At 38.1% G+C, this 24906-nt stretch overlaps 1 protein-coding gene across 2 annotated transcripts in view; it reads right to left on the reverse strand.

The window, feature by feature from the left end:
* Positions 1-24906, reverse strand: part of sfmbt2 (Scm like with four mbt domains 2) — a 214939-nt gene that overhangs the window by 92735 nt on the left and 97298 nt on the right. For both annotated transcript variants that reach the window (XM_060842636.1, XM_060842635.1), the window contains 3 exons: positions 24398-24486; positions 23858-24104; positions 9381-9478 (listed from right to left, as the gene is read on the reverse strand). In XM_060842636.1, coding sequence (XP_060698619.1) covers positions 9381-9478; positions 23858-24104; positions 24398-24486 — 434 coding nt within the window. The remainder of the gene's footprint in view (positions 1-9380; positions 9479-23857; positions 24105-24397; positions 24487-24906) is intronic.

The raw sequence follows: 24906 nt of genomic DNA on the forward strand, positions 1-24906 counted from the left end.
CTTAAACACAGAAGATAGGAGCAGGAGGTGGTCATTCAGCAGTTCGAATCTGCTCCTGGTCAGGCTAGGACAGCATTTTATCAAATGCTGTTTGGAACTCCATGTGCATCATATGAACTGCATGACTTTAGCCAATCCTTTGTTATCTGATCAAAAACCATTTATTAAATACTATTTGCCCTTAACAAATCTATGCTTTTATTGAATTAACCCTTTATCTAAGTTATTATTAATTTTGTATTGCATTATTACATCAAAATGGTTCTCCAACTGATTTTAAACTCAACAAAAGGTGTAACATTTGCGATTTTCCAGTCATCTGACATCATTGCTAAGTTTATAGTTAAGATCAGTGCCTCCACAACTTCCATTTCTACTTTCCTCAATATCCTTAGATACATTAATCATGAATGTAGAAATAATCTTGTCATCTGTAATTAAAATAGATACCCAATAGGTTTGTTTCTCAGTGCTTGGGTTCTGTCTTAAAGATGCAACTACAGTGATTTTCTTTAACAATTTGACCTGCAGCTATGCTATAATTGTTGCACAGAGCTTACAGACACAAACATTTTATTCGTCTTTGCAGTTATTACATGGATCATATCTTCTCATACTCTCACACTTGATCATACTCAAGTAGCTTTGTTTGCACATACATTTATATTATACAGTCCTTTCTAAATTTGTTTCCACTTTGATTTTCATCAACTTATGCAGAGATTGAAAAAGTCAATTGATAAATTTTATTAGTTTCTCACCCTAAAACTGAAAAATCATTTCCAAAGAACACACAGGAGAATGACAAAAAGTTCAATTTCCTCAGTTGATCTACAATTTATGCTATAATTAAGTGCACTTAAAAAAAGGCATTTGATTTTGCAATAAACCATCTCAAAATACATTTTACTGTGAGGTGAAAACTGAATGTGTATAATACTCTTAATTTAGGATTAGGCTTTGATTTAAACAGAATTTCCCTCTATCAATTTTCCTCCTTGGAGTGGTCTGAAAGTTCGAGAAATATTTCTGTGACATTAACTATTTTCAAGCAGTGGCTTGTAAATAATTTATTTGAACTTGCACCAAAGTCTGTACTGATTTTTTTCCCTTAAAAACTGTACATTTCTCCATGAATGTTTGAGTACAAAATGTCAAATAAATATTGTGGTGATTTAATATTTTTCATGTTTTTAATCTAAACATGTTTAAGGATCGATAGCTTTCTAACAAATATCTACACTTTCTGAAGTGCTAAGATGGGCTAAAGCATTATTCAAAAGTATAGAAAACACTGGTAAGACTTTGGTACAAAGCAGACATTTGAGAAGATGCAAAACAAATTGATTGACAATACAAGTAGTGAATGTGAATGGCTATAAGTAATGAACTAAATGATTAGAAAAAGGGCCATATTTGCGATGAAAGTGTAACTTACGGATTAATTAGGATTCATAAAGTATTTACATAAAAACATCCAAAGAAGCAGAATTTATTGGGTTATTGCAAATCTATAAACAAAATAGAATTCATCTTTTTGCAGCCACATCTGTCGCAATCATTTGTCAATAATGGGCTTTTCATCATCAATGCTAACATTTTTTCCAGCATCCCACATGTAATTACAGCAAAAACAAAACGAAACCAAAGCTGGCAGAATGCCAATCTAAAAGGGCAGATTGGCAAGATGAATAGATTTTCTGCAAAGGCCTCTTGTTATTACTCATTCCTAAATATGTAAGGCATTAAAAATCCATTCAGAACATAACTGCTGCATGGTGTTCTTTCTCCAACCATACCTACAACATTTACTGCACATTTTCAGAACAGTTAGTCTTTTTCACACATTAAGCATATACTATAAATTTGTACTCAACTTCTTGAAAACTTTACCATCACATGGTTGGTAACATTTATTTATTGCTATCAAAAATATGGCATAATTAGCAACCCCATTCAGATAAAAAAAATCACCAAAGTGGCAGTACAGTACAGGAGTGCTGTTTCCTTTATAAAGTAAGCTTCATTTAAGATTTTCAATAATATTTCCATGAGTATATTCAACGTGTGTCTCAATTAATCAAGATGATGTTAACAAACAAAAAAAAATGTTCAAAATAGAAACACAGGATTCAGCTGCTAATTAATCAATCTATACTCAGTTCATAATGTCATCCGAAGACCTCCCCCACACACGGCACCCTTAATTGATTTGTGTAATTGCCTGTAACGCAATCCCAGCTGTCCATTATTGGACATCTTTTTGGTGCTACTGATACAATAACGTTTTTATGGTCTGACTTTATCTGCGTCTGATCAAAGATTAGCACAGCAGCTGATAAAATGCTTATTCCCATGAGTCCATATGTACATCAAACTTTTAGGTAAGTTTTTGAAGCACTTTAAAAATCTCAGTAAATATTAGAGCTCATCAATTTGCCAAAAAAACGAAAAGAAAGAGTAGGTTTTTCAGTTAATTTCAGCAAGAACAATTCTGAAGAAGGGTCAGTGGACCTGAAATATTAAATGGGATTTCTCTCCACAGATACTGCTAGACCTGCTGACTTTACAGCAATTATCTGTTTTTGATTGTAAGGTGTCTATTATCCGCCCAACCAAACACAGGGTAAACCCTCATGGATAAGAAATAATAGCAGATAATCAAGAGTTTTGATATTTTAGTGCTGCATTGCTCCCAACATAGGAATTAAGGCAAGTAGAACACTAAGAATAACATTATTTCTATTTAGCTAGAAAGAATTACAAAAATATGCAATATTTTGAGGTATGTCATAATCTTGTGAATATTCTGGAGGGTAAGATAGCCTATATAATACTGGTGCCTCTGCAAACTAATTCAAAATAAAGGATTCATGAAAAGCAATCATACCCACTTTCCTTTAGCTTTAAGAGAATTTTTAAAGATCTTCTTATTCTGGTTGGTTTCCTGATGAGTGTGGTTATTTTCATGCCAAGTCTGAACATTGAAACGGTGAAATTAAAATGCATTGTGCATTATTTGACATAATGATAAACCAATTAATATTCCATTTCCTGTCAATTAAAGTTGCAATCCATTACTGGAACAGTTCTAAACAGTCTCTTTACTTATGCATTTCTCTATTAATAAAGTGAATTATGATGTTCTCCAGGTTAACCTCAAAATGTTCATGGGAAATCAACTGCTAAAAATAAAGAAATTACATTTATAATTATATTTAGTCTTTTTTTATTACACTCTATCGGCTGCTGGGAAAATTAGTATACAAACTCAATTCAACTCCAACATTATAAATCTTATACAAGGCACCACTTGGTGGGATGGTGGTTGATATTGTAACAAACTCAACTCACAAAAGGCCATAGCCAGCACACAGGGTCTATTTTTTTAAAGAAAAATCTGGGATGACATAGTATTTACTGCCATTCTAGCTATGCCTTTAAATATCTAAGTCCATAAATCTGGAAAAAAAAACCCTATTACAAATCTATATCAATAACATGGGAAGGTGATTATTTAGTGGTAATTTCATTGAGCTAGTAATCAAGCAACACAGGCTAATGTTCTGGACACATGCATTTAAACCGCATCACTGCAGATGGTGAAATTTGAATTCAATAAAAGTCCGGAATTAAAAGCTGGTCTCATGACAATCATGTGATCACTGTCAATTGTTGTGAAAACCAAATCTGGTTCACTAATATCTTTCGGAAAAGGAAATCTGTTTTCCTTACCTGACCTGGCCCGTGTGTGACTAGTCCCACAGCAGACTCTTAACTGTTCTCTGGGTAATTAGTGATGGGCAATACATGACAGTTAAGCCAGCAAAGCCCATGTTCCACAGATGAATAAATAAAATCTGCAGGTGTTTCCATTACTCTCTTAAGACATCTTAAAAATCCTGTCTCTTCAACAATGTTTTTAGTTATCCCTCCGAGATGTGCTTCACTTCATTGATGCCAATTTTTGATTACAACAACAAAAAAAATCAATTACAACAGTATTGTGGTTAATTCTCACATACACCCACACCCCCTCTCACAGGCTTATACTCCATCACACTCACAGACACAGACTTTACCAAGTGCAAGCACACTGAGACACACACATGCGCGCGCGCACACACACACACACACACAATTCCATTTTCCTTCCCTATAACCTGCTGTTCTTGGATGCTGGCCTTTTGTAATTCGTAGATAAGGACTCCCAAATTCTTACAATCTATAGCTTTCTGTAACCTTTCTCTAGTTAAATAATATTCAGCTCCTCTATTCTTCTTGCCCAACGTACATAATCTTATTTGCCACATTATATTCCATCTACCAAGATTTTACCCTCTCATTTCACCTGTCTATATCCTTTTGCAGCCTCTTTGTTTCATCCTTATCACTTGCCTTCCCACTTTTTGTACCATCTGCTAACCTGGTTATAGTACATTCATTTTCCTCATCCAAGTTATTAATAGATATCATAAGTAATTGTAGCTCCAGCATTGATTCCTGCAACACACACTAGTTTTAGGCTGCTATCTTGAAAATGCCACCCTTATCCCAACTCTCGGTCTTCCATCAGTTAGTCAATTCTTTATCCATGTTACTACGCTACCTTCAACATCATAGCTCTTGTCTTATTAAGTAGCCTAATGTGTGGCAGCTTATTTAACACCTTTGGAAATTACAAATATATTACCTTCACTGTTTTCCCTTTATCCTGTTTGTTTCCTCCTCAAAAGAAGTCTGCTAAATTTCTCCTTCACGATCACAAGGTGTGTAGTGTTCTGTATTTCCAAATTCTCTGCTACTACATCCTTTATAATACACTCTAACATTTTCCCAATAACAGACTTAAACACCTGGCATATCGTTCCCCAATTTTTGTCTTCTTTCCTTTTTAAATAAAGGTGTTACATTAGCACTTTTCCTCTGACCTTTGCTCATTTCTGGAAAATTACTACCAGTGCATTCACCATCTCTGAAGCTACTTCTTCTGATATCTTCAGATGAATCACATCAGGTCGAGAGGATGTACTGATCTTTAGAACCATTATTTACTTACAACATTTTTTCCAGCAATAGATAATTGTATTTATTTTCGGTCCTCTTTTTGCTCTTAGATTATTTAGTAATTTTGCAATAAAATTGTTTTTACTGTGAAAACTGATGCAAAGTATTTATTCAACTTCCCTTCCATTTCTTGGTTCCCCATTATTATTTTCCAAGCATCATTCTCGGAGGACTGATGATCACGGTGTCTTCTCTCTTCCTTTGTATATATTTAAAGAAGCTCTTGCTGTCCATCTTGATGTTACTTGCAAGTTGACTCTCAAAGTTTACTTTCTCCATCTTTATTTATTTTTGGTCAATTTGTTTTGGTTTTTAAAACTTTCCTAATTGTCTGTCTAAAGCTAATCTTTGCCACAGCGTGTTTCTTACTTTCAATTTGGTGCCATCCTTAATTTTTCTGGCGAACCAAGCAAAGTCCCGTCCTTACATTAGCTGGCTTGTGAGAGACTCCAGATACACAACTAGGTGGCTGAGATTTAACAATTCTTCAAAAGAGCCCGAAACATTGAATTTCCTGTTCCTTGGATGCTGCCTGATCTGCTGCGCTTTTCAAGCAACACATTTTCAGCTCCAAAACAGCCTAGCAAACCACACAATTGCATTAAGATGATCAATAAATACAGGCCTTGCCAGCAATGCCAACATTCCACAAATGAATTAGAATAGTATTCTTATAAAAGCAGGGCAACATATTTTCTTCCATAAAGTATCATGGAATCTTTACAGTGTGGAAACAGGCCATTGATTCCAACAGGTCCACTTGACTCTCAAATGGTGATAGTTCAGAAAGGAGGGTGGACCGGATACATGGGAAGGAAGATTGAAAGGTCGGACAGATCATGAGGGGGATGCCAAGTTGAAACTGGGATAAGGTGGGGTGGGGGGGGGAGGAAAAGAGGGGAAATGAGGAAACTGGTGAAATCCACATTGATGCCGTGGGGTTGGAGGGTCCCGAGGCAGAAGGTGAGGCGTTATTCCTCCAGGCATGAGGTGGTTAGGGAGTGGCAAAGGAGGCAGCTCAGGACCTACAAGTTCTTGGCAGAGCGAGAGGGCCATGGGGTGGTGGCACTGGTTGGATGGAAGTCCCAGAGATGTTCTCTGAAGCGTTCTGCGAGTAGATGTCCTGTTTCCCCAATGTAAAGGAGACCACATCGGGAACAATGGATACAGTAACTCATATGTATGGAGATAAAACTCGATGGATGTGGAAGGCTCTTTTAGGGCTTTGGATGGAGGTGAGGGGGGAGGTGTGGGCACAGATTTTGCAATTCCTAAGGTGCCTGGGAAGGTGCCAGGTGGGCATGGTGCTAACAAGGGAGTCACGGAGGGAACAGTCTTTATGGAAAGTGGATAGGGGTGGGGAGGGAAGTATATAGCTGGTGGTGGGGTCCAATATCCAGGCTTGGGCTGACAAGTGGAAAGTAACATTCGCACCACTCAAATGCCAGGCTACGACCATCACCCAATAAGAGAAAATCTAACCACCACCCCTTGACATTCAATGGTGTTACCATCACTGAATCCTCCACTATCAACATCCTGGGAGTTACTGATCAGAAATTCAACTGGACACACCATACAAATGCAGTGGCTACAAGGACAGGTCAGTGTCTAGGAACACTGCGGCGAGTAACTCACTGCCTGACTCCCCAAAGCCTGTCCACCATCTATAAGGCCCAAGTCAGGAGCGTGATGGAATTCTCTCCACTTGCCTGGATGAGGCAACACTCAGGAGCTTAACACCGTCAGGGACAAAGCAGCCCACTTGATTGGCACTGTATCCACTCTCTCTACCACCAACACTCAGTAGCAGCAGTATGAACTGCAGACATTCACCAAAGATCCTTAGACAGCACCTTCTAAACTCAAACATTTCCATCTAGAAGGACAAGAGCAGCAGATATATGAGAACATCACCATTGGTAAGTTCACCTCCAAACCACTCAGCATCCTGACTTGGAAATACATCACCATTTGTTGACTGCTGCTGCGTCAAAATCCTGGAATTCCTTCCCTAAGGGTATTGTGGATCAACCCACAGCACATGGACTGCAGCAGTTCAAGAAGGCAGCTCACCCCCACCTTCTCAAGGGCAACTAGGGACAGGCAACATATGCTGGCCAGCCAGTGACACCCACAGCACACGACATGAACTTTAAAAGAAAGAAACCAGAAGAGATTTCAATAATAAGGTCATCCATCATGGAGAGAGGAAGGAATGTGGTGAGGTAACCAACGGGGATGCAGCTGGCAGGAAGGAAAGAATGGAGGCCTAAACCCTTTATGGAAAAATGCTGCAGCAAGAGACCTAGAGGAGTGAAAGAGGGATGCTATAACCATAGGAGGAAAAGCACGAAGGTAATAAACCAACATTGTACCACCCTCAATGAAATTAGTGAAATTAAGATTGTGGTATTTTCTATAATTCAATAATGATAACACTTCAAAAAAAAAAGTTGGCTTCAAAATGTTTTACCTTAGACAGTGGACCCCCTGCAAATTCACATTTCCATACTTACTGTCACCCTTTTTGAGTGTGGACACTGCAGGAATCAAATTTAGATTTGGCCAAGTCTCAGTGTAATTGATCACATCAGATTGCCACTCCATTTGGATATTATGCGCTCTGCTACCCAAACACCGTACCCCCAGTAAAACCCACTGTTATTCTGAAAAGTATCTTCTGAGTCAGAAAGAAGAGAGTTGAAGCTTCACTTTGGGAACATGATCAAGTAATTTAGACTGACACTATTGGAGGCATCAGTTTTCGGGTGAGAAGTTAAACCAAAGCCTGGTGCACACTCTGATTAGCATTATCTATGGAGAGAAACAGTAAATGTTTCAGGTTACAGGTCACTGACGTGAAACTAACTGTTTCTCCCCACAGATGTTACTGCGTGTCTTGTTGAGGTTGTCTTTCTTTTTCTGTTCTTATTTCAGATTTCCAACATTAGCAGTATTTTGTTTTTGAATGCTTAAAATTGTTATAAAAGTTCTCACTGCCCAATTCACAGCACAATGTTATGCAGTCAATGCAAATGACACTAAAATATACTAATCCTGATACATAAATATGAAATATTTTGTTATTTTCAAATTTGCGGCATTTTCTATAATTCAACAATGATAACACTTCAAAAAACATGGTTGGCTACAAAATGTTTTATCTTCAGACAGTGGACCCTGTGCAAATTCACATTTCCACATTTACTGTCACCTTTTTCAAGTGGGGACATTGCAGGAATCAGTTTCACTCACCATGTACCTATCCATGCTATCTGACCCCATTACGATTGCCTCTGCCTCTCACTTTCTTCCCCAGTTCTATATCTTTCTTGTTAATTTATTCATTGATCCCTCTTAGCCTAAAAAAGTTTTCTGTGATTTATTGATCTATTCAGGTTTTCACTTCAGACACAGATGTAAAGCAGAGCAGCAATGCAGAAAGTAGATAGGAGTATTTCACTGGATAAAGTGCTGCAGCACTGTAGAGTATTTACTAATTGCACTTGTGATGCTATAGCCAGTCTCTTAGTGGATAAAGTGGAATGGAAAATTGGCCACAGTATTGCCAAGTACAGAACTCAACCGCAGCAGCATTTTTTTCTGTGCCACATTACTCAACTCTCATTATTTTGTGGCTGCAAAGTGAGAAATTGTCTTCACATAGAATCCACAGCACAAAAATAGAACTTTTTAAACAGCTGGTTTATACCAGTATTTATACATCAAATAAATCTCTGATGAATGTTTCCAATATTCCTGCCAATGTAAAAAAAAGAAAAATAAACTATCCCTATATTGTACTATCTCCAGAGTGCCTTTTAAGCAGAAACTGGTTGTAGCAGGTCCCAGGACTGTTGCATTGTGGTGTAACCAGCACAAAAAGCTACCTGAAAAAGTTTTATGTTTTATATAAAAAGGAAACATCTGAATGCATAAATTCTAATAGGTTAAAAATGATGTTTAAATTTGAATTCCCACACAAACCTAGCAATTCTTATGGAAAGAATGCACAGGTTTCTCTTGTCAGCATTGATTAGGTAATTAGTTAGCTTACAAGCGATTTGAATTCACCCTCCCATTTCTGATAGACATGTTCAATTTTTTTTCCTCTGTAGACATATTCAACACTATCTAGTTTTCTGCACGCATTATTGTATGGTACTTAAGACTGAATCCAAAATGTCACCTGGCATTGAAGTGAGAATTTAGTTTATTTAATTATATTGGAAGATTTTGAAATTTTAAACAGCAAATCCAAGTGCATTGGTTGACTTTCTGTAAATCTAGAAGACTAAATTAACGATTACCTTAAACACCTCTAGAGGCAATGAGAATTTTTCAGCTTCAGACAGAGCCTTTTCAAGGGCATCTTTCCATTCAGTGTCACTTTTAAGATCCTGGATTTCTGCAAAGGAGCACACAAAATAATTTATATCAACAAGCCACCATAGTCTCCAAGGTTTTTAAGCAGTTATAGATTCTTATGTGAATTCACAGTTGTTAATCCATCAATTTTTTTAAGTGCTGTTCCCAGCTGACACACTTTTAAACTAATATGGATTTCCAAACTTAGATTGCAATTTTTAATGTTAAAATTCAAGATTGATAAATTTCACTGCAATACAGTTAACTTGTGTTTGGTCTTATCGAGTATGAAGTTTTACTGACAAAACGAATCTCAAGTTATACATATTGCCAACTAAGGAAAGTGCAATTCATGAGTCGGTGACAAGTAAAAGCAGGTCACGATTAAATAGTACAACATAAATATTAATGCCAGTTTAATTTGTTATTTTTTTTAAGAAATGCAGCACATTTCTACACTTTAAATTTAATGTTTGAATATGGAGTAACTAGGGGTCAATAAATAGAAATAAATATCACCATCTATAACAGTTTTAAAGTTTTGTGCTCAAATCGCAAGTTCAAAAGGTTTATGAAGGCCTACATCGAGAAAAACAAATTGACATTTCCAAATTTCCTGTAATTAATACATAAAATCTCACTTTTGTAACCTACAATCAATTCAAATGCAGACTGAATATTTAATAAATTGGAAGAGGACCCAACATTTTAAGAAAAGCTCAGTGTCAATTAAAATACAAAATAAATATAAATTCAATTTTGTGTGACATCTTATATTCACGCCTTTGTACAAATCTATGGACGGGAATTTATTGGTGCCACTGTTCCTTCAATCCTGACATTTTGGTCATGAGGGGGAGCACATCTAAAGGAGTGACAAAATGATGTAAAATGCCCAATGTTACTGTACATCTGGTTTTCAGGAGAGAGAGAGAGGGGGGAGATGAGACTTCTTGTGGAGAGGGGTGAAAATCCCATCTCAGCTGGTCATCAGCCAAAGCAGAGGCCTTAAGAGCTCCAGGATTGTTAGCATCCGTGGAAGTGGCGGCCACAGCAAATACTGCAGTGAGGCAAAGACAGGGCTGCTGCGTAATAATTCAGCTCAATGGATAAATCGAAGGTTTCTGAATTTGAAAGTAGAATGGGGGTATGGGAGATAATGGAAACCAGAAGGAAATTCCCCAATGACTTACAGGTCTGCTTTGGAGCAAAAATTCTTCCTGCCACCAGCTAACAGAACAAAACCCAAGGGTTGGACTCTTGTCATTGGCCTCTGCTGGTAAAATCTTAGCGCTGGTGCTAGGAAGATGATTTTAATTGCTCACTTTGGGGTTTTAATTAACTGAGGGCTGCTGAGGACCATAAATTCCAATCCCACAACTGTCCAATGGTTTCAGGGACCTGGAGCAACTTTGTGATGATGTCATGGAGCTGCACCTCACTGAGCATAAAATGGCACACAGTACGGGTAGGATTAGAACATGCTAGATGTGTGATACACAAGAACAACACTGGAAGATACTCAGAGCACATGGACATGAGTATGTGAAAACGATAATTAGTCTTCAATTAATGCAACCACAAAATTAGAGTTTAGTAAACCTATAATTAACAGGTATAGCAGTTTGTAGTATTAATGTACAACAAGCAATGTTTCTTTAAAGTTGAAGCCTGAAAATAGTTCCTGATTTTACCTACACTTCACCCAGTCTACCTTGAATTCAAACTCAATGTGGCATCAAAGTGAATGACAAAAAGATGTGTATGCAATGATAAAAAACAGGAATTGAGATTAGTTGCAAGACATTGTCATAAACCTTTTTTCAAGTAAAAATTGTATTATTACTAATATCCATCATTTCAATTATTATAAATTAGCAACTATACATTAAGAAACTACTTCATTAATGAATAAATTTTCCATAGGATCATGAAGCATTATGCTTCAAGTATTATACTTTTAAAATTAGTTGTAATATCATTATAAACAAATTACTCATAGTATCTAATATATAAATGTCTTCAAAAGGATGCTTAACAATTTCACTTTCAGTTTCTGTTTTCAATTGACACTTTCCGAGTGTGATTCAAAAATATGTTTTACTTGCTTCTGTCATAATTACTATTATTATAATACACCAGTTATTCTCTAACTTCCACAACACATCCACAAATGAAAATTAAAAATGCATTCATCCAGTGCTGTTTACCACTGCTGAAATTCTCAAAGCAGTGTGCAGCTAAAAAGTATTTTTAAAAGCATCACCACCATTGTAATGTCAGGAATAGAGGGTCAGTTAGCTGAATTGCTGGCTTGCGATACAGAGTATCATCAGAGTTTTACCTAACTGATGTTGGGAAATGTAGCAACCAATTTGCACACAGTAAGTTCCCACATATAGCATGGTAATAATGATTAGATACGTTGTTTTTACAATGTTGAGGCTTTCACTTCAGCGAAGATGCCAAAATAATCCCAGTCTTCTTTGAAATACTGCCACAGGATCTTTTCCATCCACCCAGATCAGGCAGATTGAGTTTCAGTTCACCATCTCATTTGAAAGACACCCTCAAGTGTAGGACTCCCTCAGTACTGGAGTTCATATCATGTAGTTATGTCTACAGTACTGTTAGGAAGGGAGCTTACACTTCAAACTATTCTTAACCTATTTGGGATAACTCAAAAATGGAGCATCAAGCCACACTGTAAAAGGTGTTATCCTGTCTGCCCTCTTATGCTTTGGAGCCCACAAAATGGGTGTAAATTTGAAATGCAGCATTCAATATTAACCTGAAAGTGGTGATCTGCAAATCTCATGAGCAATTGGATTGAAACAAAATCATGTTCACCTGGATGAATTCAATTACAAATAGTCAACAAATGTGACTAACAGCGAGAGACTGTTGTAACATTATATGCAAAAAATAATTTAATTAAATTCAACGTAACATTCCAACAAGACATTACCCTCACTTCTTTGGAGTCACTAAGAACTTCCTTTGAAAACTTTACATTGTGTTCCTGCTCAATTCCTATATTTTTTTTAATGTAGTCCTTTGTTAGCATTTGTATATCCATTTGGAGTCCAAAAATGTCAAGAGCAGTATAATTATTTTTAAGAATGTAAAATTCATCGGTCATAGCCAATTAATTAAATAGAATCTAGTGAGGTTCGTGAGGGCTCCAGATACATTATTAGTGGGCGGCACGGTGGCACAGTGGTTAGCACTGCTGCCTCACAGCGCCAGAGACCCGGGTTCAAATCCCGCCTCAGGCGACTGACTGTGTGGAGTTTGCAAGTTCTCCCCTAAAAAGGTGCATAATTTAAGCAGACCATTGTAAGCTGTGTGTCATTTTCAATTTCCACAGGTTTTTCTTTAACAAAGCTTGGAGTTTACTTGTTGCCGATTTCATTTTTGCTTCACACACAAAACATAAGCACTTAACTTCAAGATGCCATTTCTGCTGCTGTTTTGGATGATGGGAAGGAACAACAGCAACAGTTAGAAGACAGCAAGTGCACTCGTCATGGTTGGGGTGACACATTCATAGCATACAAACACATTTCCTGGATATCTGAGGAGCATGTGCTTCTTTTTGGTGACAAACACTTATTTATGTTTCCTCATGCAACATGACCATCTGTTGGCTGGTCAGACTATCATACTGAAGGAGGTGGCTCGAGAAATCGTGGATGCATTGGTGATTATTTTCCAGAGTTCGATAGATTCGGGATCAGTTCCTGCAGATTGGAGGGTGGCTAATGTTGTACCACTTTTTAAGAAAGGTACAAGAGAGAAAGCAGGAAATTATAGACCAGTTAGTCTGACCTCAGTGGTGGGAAAGATGCTGGAGTCTATTATAAAGGATGAAATTAGGACACATCTGGATAGTAGTAACAGGATAGGTCAGAGTCAGCATGGATTTATGAAGGGGAAATCATGCTTGACTAATCTTCTGGAATTTTTTGAGGATATAACTCTGAAGATGGACGAGGGAGATCCAGCAGATGTAGTGTACCTGGACTTGCAGAAAACTTTTGATAAAGTCCCACATAGGAGGTTAGTGAGCAAAATTAGGGCGCATGGTAATGGGGGCAAAGTACTAACATGGATTTAAAGTTGGTTGACTGACAGGAAACAAAGAGAGTAGTGATTAACAGCTCCATTTCGGAATGGCAAGCAGTGACCAGTGGGGTACCGCAGGGATCAGTGCTGGGACCGCAGCTTTTTACAATATATATTAATGATATAGAAGATGGTATTAGTGATAACATTAGCAAATTTGCTGATGATACTAACCTGGGTGGCAGAGTGAAATGTGAGAAGGATGTTAGGAAATTACAGTTTAGGTAAAGGGGCAGTACAATGAGATCTGGGTGTTCTTATACACCAGTCAATGAAGGCAAGCATGCACGTACAACAGATACTGAAGAAGGCTAAGAGCATGCTGGCCTTCATAACAAGAGGGTTTGAGTATAGAAGCAAAGAGGTTCTTCTGCAGCTGTACAGGGCCCTGGTGAGACCACACCTGGAGTATTGTGTACTGATGGGTGAGTGCCGAACCAGAGGACACAGCTTAAAAATACGGGGTAGACCATTTAAGACAGAGATGAGGAGAAACTTCTTCACCAGAGAGTGGTGGCTGTGTGGAATGCTCTGTCCCAGAGGGCAGCGAGGCCCAGTCTCTGGATTCATTTAAGAAAGAGTTGGATAGAGCTCTCAAGGATAGTGGAATCAAGGGTTACAGAGATAAAGCAGGAACAGGATACTGATTAAGGATGATCAGCCATGATCATACTGAATGGTGGTGCAGGCTCGAAGGGCAGAATGGCCTACTCCTGCACCTATTGTCTACTGTCATATTTTGCCAGTGGCTGGCCTAGACACAGTTTTTTTTTACTTCAAAATTTTTTCCAGCTGTTTCAAGGGAAGGTGCATCCAAACAAGTAACTATTACCCTACCTGCTACAGTCACCTACTGACACCAAAAGCCAAAATGAGAACCTCTGGAGCACAGCTCATTTTCTTCCTGCCCTCATGAACCACCAAGGCACCAAAAAATAAGTAATCATCAAGATGAGCTATCAAAGCAAGTGGGACAACCTGGAGGCTCCATGACCAAGATGAAGAATTTAAGAATTCAATCAAGTTAGTCCATATGACGCATTTACATTCTCTTTCCATTTTTAGGGCTATTATTTAAATGTTAGATTACACAAACAACAAACAAACGAAACAGTTGCTTCTAAGTAAATTGATGACTTTACAGTTAGAAAATAGTCAACTCATAAAAACCACTCAGATATTTAAAGCAATTGAGGGATTGTTCAACATACGTGAAAGAATTTCAATTGTTAATCTAAAAGAATAGAGTTGGCACTACCATAAAAATATAAGTAAGCTAACAGAAGCTTTGGAGTTAACCCACTCATATTCACATAGTTAGGAATTACAACATAGTAATGTACAGAATCATAGTTCACAAATGCACTCTTTGCAAAACCTCTAATCTCCTTGAGGCTTCCATTGACATACCTCTTCAACTTATTTTATATACAATTTCTATCAAAATTATTAACATCCTACAATAAACGAAACAAAATATTTCAATCTGAATCAGGGCGACTCTGCAGGTTGGAGTCAAACATAGCACACAAAGATAGTGGTGCTTGTTGATCTGTGGAGGACCTCAGAAGAATATCCTAGGGTCGACCATTTTCAGCTGTAACAAGATCCTACCTTCCATCATAAGATCAGAAGTGGGGATGTGCGCTGATGATTGCTTGATGTTGAGGATCGTTCATGATTTCTCAGACAATGAAGCAGTCCATGTCCAAATGCAGCAAGATCTGGTAATATCCATACAAAGGCTGATAAGCAGCCAGTAGCAGTCACATCACAGTGTCAGGCAACGACCATCACCAGCAGAGAAAATCTCTCCATCGCCAGTTAACATTCCATGGTATTACTTTCATTCAATCCCCCATTATCAACATTCTGTGGTTACCAATGACCAAGAACTGAACTGGACTAGCCATGTAAATACAATGGCCACAAGAGCCAATTAGATACAGGAATCCTTTGGGTGAGAAACTCAGTTCCTAACTCCTCAAAGCCCATCCATCATCTTTTTTCACTGGAGCGTGGGAGGTTAAGGAGTAACCTTATAAAGGTTTATAAAGTCATGAAGGACACAGATTAGGGAAAAGAATCTTGCTTTTCACCTTAAGTGGAGGAGTTCAAAACTAGGGGACATATTTTTCAGGTGAGAGGAGAGGTTTAAAAGGGATTTGTAGGGCAATTTTTTTTCCACACAGCAGGTGGTTCATATGTAGAATGAACTGTCAGAGCAAGTGTTGGATGCAGGGACAGCTACAATATTTAAAGACATTTGATCAGGTACATGAATAGGAAAGGTTTAAGGGAATTCATGCCAAACATGGGCAAGTGGCACTAGATAAGTTTGGGAAAGTTGGTCAGCATGGACAAGTTAACCCAAAAGGTCTGTTTCCATGCTGTATGACTCTATGACTATCTACAAGGCACAAATCAGTAGTGTGATGGAATACTCCCCACTTACCTGAATGAGTGCAGCTCCAACAGCACTCAACAAGATTGACACCACCCAGGGCAAAGCAGACCATTTGATTCCACATCCACAAACATCTAACCCCTCTACAACCGTAATGACTGTATGCCATCTACAAAAATGTGCTGCAATATCTGACAAGGCTACTTCGACAGCATCTTCCTCTTAAGAACTTCAATTGGTCTTTTAATGCAAAGATCATCCTTCCTATTGCTGTTGAACTTTGTGGTGTTGAGAAGCCAATGGGGGGCCCTTGGCATTTCCCTCACCGTGCAGAACCCCTATTCCAACATTTAGCTTGCCCCTAGAGGTCTGGTAAAGTTCAGTCCAGGTGTATAAACTCATGATAATTTCACATGACCGAGACTAAAAGGCACGAATAACAAGTTAAAAGAAAGAATCATAGAATCTCTACAGTGCAGAAACGGGCCCTTTGGCCCAACAAATCCACATCGACCCTCCAAAGAGTAACCCATCCAGACCCACTCCCCATTATCCGATATTTACCCCTGATAAACGCACGTAACCTTCACATCCCTGAACACTACGGGCAATTTAGCATGGCAAAATCACCCAATATGCACATGTTTTTGGATTGCGGGAGGAAACCGGAGCACCCGGAGGAAACCTATGCAGACATGGGGAGCATATGCAAATTCGACACAGATATTTGCCCAAGGCTGGATTGAACCCAGATCCCTGGCACTGTGAGGCAGCAGTGCTAACCACTGAGCCACCATGCCACCCTAAAAGTAGTCTAAATTATTATACACAGATACAAAAAAACCTGCATCCACTCATTTCAGAATCATAAGTGCAGTGCTTTTTTTATATACTTTGATTTTATATTACAGATAATAAATAATTAAATATAAACAGCACAACTTACTAGAATTTGAGAAGCAGTTTCTGCACAGAGGTTTTGCTACATTATAGGCTAGGGAGTTGGAAACATGCAAAGTTGTTGTTACAGCATCCTCATCAGTCAGAGGTTGCAGGTAGAATGGCAAATTTGTAAAAGCAACTTTTATTATAAGCGTAAACAACAGAATTTATAATGGCAAAAGTTAACATTAACATTTATATACTGGAAATTTGCTGATACAAAAATGGTGATGATCAGAAATTAAAAGTAGATGTCTGAAGATGCCTCTCAGACAAACGTTCAGTTTATACCTGGCAAATAGCAGGTAAAAGGAAGGGATTATTTATACTGGCATGTAACAATTTTTTCAATTGATTCTTAAACTGATGCCTACTATGGAAAATATTAGTTTATAAACAACAAATTAAAAGCGTTAGTAGCTTTTCTCAGATTTCATCTGCTGGGAGCTTCCCGCATTGCTGACACATTGGCTTAAGCTGCTGCCACTCTCGGATCTTGGAGGTACACACAACAACAAAAAAAAATGAAAAGGGAAAGTTAGTCTGTTTGCCAAGAACTGAGAGGTGATTCAAGGTTTAGAAGACATACATATAAACCAGCTTCCTTAAATTGAACAAACTCAACTTCTTATAGCACCTGATGCTTTCCAACTCAGATTTAAGATATTCAAAACAATAAACTAACCTTATCATTTTAGCACCTGTTCGATTTGCTGCTAAAATAATCTGTTATTCCCCAATACTGCAATCGCTTAGGTTGAGAAAAATTAACACTCATACAGTATGGAAATAGATTCTTTGGCCTAATTTGTTCATGCTGACCAGGTTTCCAAATCTGAACTAGTCCCATTTGTCTATGATTATCCCATAACCTTCTATACCTTTCCTAGCTATGTACCTGTCCCAAAGTCTTTTAAATGTTTTCAAGGAACTATGTATCTGCACTCCAAGGTCTCTGTTTGACGACACTCCCCATGGCCCAACCATTAAGTTAAGACAACTGGGTTGTCTTACCAAAATGCGACACCTCACATTTATCTAAATCAAACTCTATTTGCCATTCTCAGCCCACTGGCCAGTTCATCAAGATCCTATTGCATTCCACCTTCTTCACTGTCACAGATTGTTTTCAATACAAAGGGCTGCCAGGATAGATGGTTAACCCTCATTCTTTACTCACCTCAGCTATTAAATAGTCAATTGAGTTGTGTTTTTGAGGATTAGGTAATTTCCAAACAGTATTTTTAATGATTTACGAAATAAACAGCTTTATACATCAAACTGTGCTAAAATCAGACCTTTTAAAAGATGAAGTTTGTATTTTGAAACAGATAAAGGTTATACCAGTCACGAGAATGCTTGCTGGCAAGTCAGATACATATAACAGAGCTAAAATCCCATACAAAGCAATAACAATAAACTAAAACTTGAGATCTCACAAATTAATCCAATCAAAAATACATTAACAAAGTAGCTTGGAATTCTAAGGAAGACATCAGCTAGAAATTCTGTAATGCTTAGTTGATCTTCGTGATGCTAGATGCCTTTTTTTTAAGATATATTTTATAGAGCCATAGAGTCCTACAGCACAGAAACAGACCCTTTGGTCCAACTAGTCCATGCCGATTATATCCCCATACTAAACTACTCCCACTTGCCTGCTTTTCTGGAAAAAGGGTTAGATATGCAAATTATCATCTTACATTTTTTTCTATAAAAGGAACTCCAATTTTCCACTAAAAAGTGACCAATTAGCAGAATTATTCATGGATGAACAAAACATGAATATATATCATTAAACAACTGTTATTGGAAAATCTGCAATCCCTGCCACTACTGGGTTGCAACTAATTTTGATATTCAAATACCTTTTGCCCTACCAAATTGAGATGGGGAGACATTGGGAATTAATATTATCTTATTGGCTGGCAGAGAGAATGGAGAGAGCAAATACAAGAAGAATGACTTGGCGAATCATTGTGCCCTCATCTGCACTATAAGATCTTGATTCTGTTACAATAATTGTACAAGTAGAAATTAAGCTTAGTTTATTTGAAGCTTGGAAATGCCAAAGCAGATTGAGCATCATCAAAATGCTCAATTACAGTAACAATTCAAACTCATTACACTCATGTACTTTTCAATCCAAAATTTTAAATATTTGTTTATGTTTTAATTGAAGTATATTACTTGTCTTTTGAGATTTTGGTTTCCTTGCCTAGAGGCCACCATACACATTTAAATGAGTTATGAATTCTCAAGTGAATTATTCAAAAGGGTACAAAATTTTCATCAAGATAGGGAGAAAGACAAACTCGCATTTATAAAATACTTCCTACAACCTATGATATCTTGTTTATAAGCTAGTGAAGCACTTCTAAACTGTCATCACTGGTGTAGTTTTGAAAATGTGGCAGTTCATTTGGACACAGCAAACTCCCAGGGTTGAATTTGGCCAAGTGCCAATTTCAGGGTGTTCCACAGAGGTTTTTTTCTTCTTGAGTTACAATGAGTTATTTCATATAATGAGGTAAGGAATAGAGAATTATGTCCACACTTGACCCAATGGCATCTCTCTCACACACTATCTTATGCTTGGTAGCAGCAGAAGTCATCTCCACTGCCAGGAACTTCTGGGATGTCTTTGTCACCATCATATTTAAAGCCCAGCTGTGAACTAGATTAGATTAGATTACTTACAGTGTGGAAACAGGCCCTTCGGCCCAACAAGTCCACACCGACCCGCCGAAGCGCAACCCACCCATACCTCTACATTTACCCCTTACCTAACACTACGGGCAATTTAGCATGGCCAATTCACCTGACCCGCACATCTTTGGACTGTGGGAGGAAACCGGAGCACCCGGAGGAAACCCACACAGACACGGGGAGAACGTGCAAACTCCACACAGTCATTCGCCTGAGTCGGGAAAATCATGGTCAGCCACAAATAGCCCTTCACAGTGCACATAACGGGAGGGAAATTAAAAAGAAAAACTACTGAGGATATTTCGATGAAATGGATGCAACTTCACTGGAAATGAAAGTTCATATTTGTAAATGCACTTTTACTTTGCATCATTACTTATCTGATCAAACGTTATAGTAACTACAGCCAATAGCAAACAAATCATGAGGGGCATGGATAGGGTGAATAGTCAAGGTCTTTTCTCCCAGGGTGGGGGAGTCCAAAACTAGAATGCATAGGTTTAAATTCAAAGAGGAAAAATTTAAAAGCTACCTAAGGGACAATATTTTCATACAGAGGGTTGCGAGTGTATGAAATGAGCTGCTACAGGAAGTGGTGGAGGCTGGTACAATTACATTTAAAAGGCATGGGTATATGAATAGAAAAGGTGTAGAGGGATATGGGCCAAATGCTGGCAAATAGGATTAGGATATTTTAGGATATCTGGTTGGCATGGATAAATTAGACCAAAGGGTCTGTTTCCATGCTGTACATCTGTCTCAATACAGAGACAGCATGAACAGAGTACCATTTCATGCTTGAACCCTAAAGAATTGCTACTCTATTCCCAATGCTCAGCATAGCATAACATCTTGTCAGAGTTCAATACTGACCACGACCCATCCCTCTAAGCGACTTGGAGAAACAGGCCCAGCTGTGGCCCAATTCCTGACCGATTGTGCAGCTCCCAGATGACTTACCACTAATACCCTGACTGGTTGCACTGGACCTGTAGGGCTGATCCCTGCCTACTTCCCCGACTGTAAGGCATAAGACTCCTGACCTCAATTGCCCTAAAAAGTCCTGGACTGATATCGGACAATGTCCTACCTATTGTGCTAGTACTCCCTGATAGGCAACAGGGCCACTGACTTAACGGAATGCTACTCTCAGACATGGCCCCTAAGCTGAAACACATTCAGTCTGCTTGCCATTTAAGATGCTAACATGTCCTTCATGTGTGAGATTAACTTGGTTTGGTATCATAAAGCCATAAGTTCACCCCCTTAACTGATCACCACTGACAACCATGACTAGCTGCCTGGTTTTACGTCTGCACTAAGAGGGAAAGCAAGATATAAGCACGATGGCTCTTCAAGTTCTGAATAATGCAGCAATGCACAAAGGCAAGGTAAAGCAGGGATGCTGCGAGCATCCAAGTAGCCGTATATTGAGTGAGTGCTAACAGAGCAGGTGACGAGCCCTGAGATGCATCCTGCTCAAATCCAAAAGAAGGGTGTCTGTACTTGTATGCAATGCTGGCAACAGCATTATAGTGCAAAATGTCAAGGAGCTATATTCTAAGATTGTCTAAAATGTGCTGTAGGGATGCAGAAAGACTAGTCCATGCCTACTGTCAACGTTTCTATGGAAGACTGCTAGTGATCACCACCGTAGAGTGTACCCTGAGATGTTGGAGACTGCTGAATAAGATGGAGGCCATGAGGAGCAATCAGCGAGCTGGAGTCACAAAGTACTGCTTTGACTTACAGGCTGGAAACTGTCACCATTTAGTCTTCTTCACTGCAAGGGTGAATAGCAAACTGCATATAAATGAGGCAAGAACAGGATAAGATGTTAAAGCATGTAAATAGGCTTAGAATGATAGAGGCACACAGCCCAACTCGTCCATAATGACCAGGTTTCCTAAACTGAACGAGCTCCCATTTGCCTGCATTTGGCCCACATCCCTCTCAACCTTTGTTTTCCATGCACCCGTCCAAAGGTCTTTTAAATGTTGTATTATACTACCTCAATCACTTCCTCTAGCAGCTTATTTCATATATGCACCACCCTCTGCATAAAAAAAGTTGCCCCTCAGATCCATTTTAAATCTTTCCTCTCTCACCTTAAACCTATGCCCTCTAGTTTTGGACTAGACGGCACAGTCCCAATCTTTCTAAGCCTCTTTTTTCTAACATGAAACTTCTAGTCTTGGTAACATCCTTGTCACATTAATAACATCCTGCCAATAGCAGGGTGACCCGAATTCTATGCAGCACTCCAAATGTGGCCTTACCAATGTCTTGCATGTTCACTGAGCAATGAAGGCAAACATGACACGCCTTCTTCCCCAGTCTGTCTTTGTCAATTTCAAGGAACTATGTACCCACACCTCTAGGTTTCTCTGTTCAGCAATACTCCCCATGGCTTTACCATTAACTATGCAAGTCCTATCCTGGTTTGTCTTAGTAAAATGCAACACCTTGCATATATCTGCATTAATCTCCATCTGCCATTCCTTGGGCCATTGCTCCAGGCGATGAAGTCCCACTGTTCTCTTAGATAACCTTCTTCACTGTCCATTATATTCCCAGTTTTGGTGTCATCCACAATCAATACTTGTTCACAAGGTTCTTGTTAAGCCATTCAAACCTTGGGTGCACCATCAGACTTGTTTTCCTGGTCATCTAGAATCTAATATGTATACATTGCCATATTTTCCAAATGACTTGCTAGTTCCCACATCATTCAGGTTGGGAAAATTCAGCCCTCACAAACAAGGATCTGATTATGATCAGACAAACGGATTTTGTGATTGAAAGAGAAATATTAACCAATGCACCTGGAACAACAGTTCTATTCTTCTTTTTGATTTGGAAGTGTTATTGTTTGACTGGGGTGTACAAAAGTTAAAAATCACACAACACCAGGTTATAGTCCAACAAGTTTAACTGGAAGCACTAGCTTTCGGAATGCCGCTCCTTCATCACCTGATGTTGTGTGATTTTTAACTTTGTACTTTTATTTTGAAAGATAGCTACCCATCAAGGACATCCTTCAGTTTTTGCCCCGTTGCACTAAATCCAGAAAGGATTGTGAAATGCAAAAGAGTGATTCTAGTAAGAGTAAGAGATGAGGAGGTGATAGAGATAGAAGACAAGAGGTAGATAAACAACTACACTGAATCAAAGACAGCTAAGTGTAAGTGACTCATCTGCCACTTAACCTACACAATGCCACAAAAGATCAAGCAAAATTTTCAAATTATAATTTCTCTCTAAAAGGAAAATGCAACAAGGACCTAAACTCCAATTATCTTTGACAAGAAAAACAATTTCAGGTTTGATACCGCAGCACCCAGAGATATCCTTTCTTACAACTTTAACTGACAAATGAGGCAGATCACAAAACTCAGTGCTAACTTCTACCTAATGCCTGGATTGCTGTCCTGATTGAGAATAATGCATAACAACCACTCTGTTATTGATGCACTTGTTCACTTTCCTTTAAATATACAACTACCTTTTGGATTGCTTTCCTTGAGTGATCAGAGAAGAGGAAAAGATTTCATAGTTACTACAATTTTACAGGATGTATGTTGTATAATCCATTACTGCTGCAAATGTGTTGCTGGTCAAAGCACAGCAGGTTAGGCAGCATCTCAGGAATAGAGAATTCGACGTTTCGAGCATAAGCCCTTCATCAGGAATAATCCATTAGTAAAATCAATATGCAACTTATTGATTACTGATGTACGCAATTGTCCCTTGAAGAAATGTTGCATTGTAATCAAATGTTTGGTTGATATGACTTCTGTACAAGGTAATTTGCAATGTGTATGTGCATTTTAATATAATCTAAATTGTTGATTAGATGTGAAAAGAAATGTTAATCAAAATCCATTAGCTGAATCAGCTTTCCATTAATTAATGTCAAATATTTTACCATTTACATTAATTTTACACCTCCAGATATTGCAATATCTACCATCCCACAAGTTCAAAACAATGCAGACTGAGATGCCAGAACACAAATTAGCTTTCCAATTGAAGAAAACAATGTACATTTTTGTTTAAACTGGGAAGGCTCATCATTTGTCTACGGTGCCACTGATCTACTTTTCAGCATATATACACAGGATTTAGTGCTGTGAGGTGCACATTACATGCATAATTCAGCAGCATATTTAATCGACTGAATACTTTCTATACAATCATTCAATTTCTCATTTCCAGACTTGCAATATTCACCTGTGGGTGGATCTAGCTTGCAGCCGTTTTCCTGGCACCATCCCACCGGCCGAAGTCTATAGTCCAGATAAAACAACCACTGGTCATGTTTTTCAATATCATTCAAACCTTCGTAACGCAAGCATAATCTGCCGCCAACATTCTCAATGACACGGACTATCCAGTATTGAAAAGGATTTTGATAATCCTGAAGTTCAATAAGAGATTTTGGGGTAATAAGGTCCACAGCATTCTTCCCTCTTAGTGGCTGTTGAAAATTAAAGAAAATAAAACAAATTTCAGAAAAATGAACTAATCTTTTTATTCTTTCAGTAAAAGGACAGCACAAGATGTTGCATGCACTTATGTACTTTTCTTTTCACTATATTCTGCACTTTATTTCTTACATTTGCAATATGGACTTCAGATAATAGTAAACTGAACAGAAAATACTGAAAATGTAATGTGTTTTCTTTCTATAAGCTTAAAACCAAGTATGCAATGTTTTAAAACATATACACGCTGTTTAGGTCTATTTTATGAACATGTTTCGAAGATTACCCCTTCCAGAAGGTTTGCTGGAGCTGTCCTTGCACCAGTCAAATCTTGAATTAGAAACTCTGTCCAGTCTCCATGTTTCTCACAAATCGCTGCAAAACAAGAAAAATAAAATTCCAGTAAACCAACAAGATTCTTTCCCTCTCAGGAGACTGACATTAAATACTGTTACTTGTTAGTGTATTGTTAACATTTATTAAGCACATGGTAAGCTTTAAATTGTTTCAAGTAGTGGTATAAATATCCAGGTTTCACAGCATTTTGATTAAAGTATCAAGATAGTATAGTTTATTTAATTCCACAAACACAAGCGTAGTAATTACATAGTAGACTTCAAGTGCTGCTGTCACAATAATGACACAATCAGTTCATGGTTAAATAATAGTAAGCTGCTCCATATATTCTGCTATAGATATTAATGACTTGGAACTCAAAAGAGATGGTTTTGAACCACATAGTAAACAATCCTAGTACTTTGGTCAAAAATCATTAAAGTCAGTCACTTCATCACA

This window comes from Hemiscyllium ocellatum, chromosome 23, assembly GCF_020745735.1.
Source record: "Hemiscyllium ocellatum isolate sHemOce1 chromosome 23, sHemOce1.pat.X.cur, whole genome shotgun sequence".
NCBI classification, from domain to species: domain Eukaryota; kingdom Metazoa; phylum Chordata; class Chondrichthyes; order Orectolobiformes; family Hemiscylliidae; genus Hemiscyllium; species Hemiscyllium ocellatum.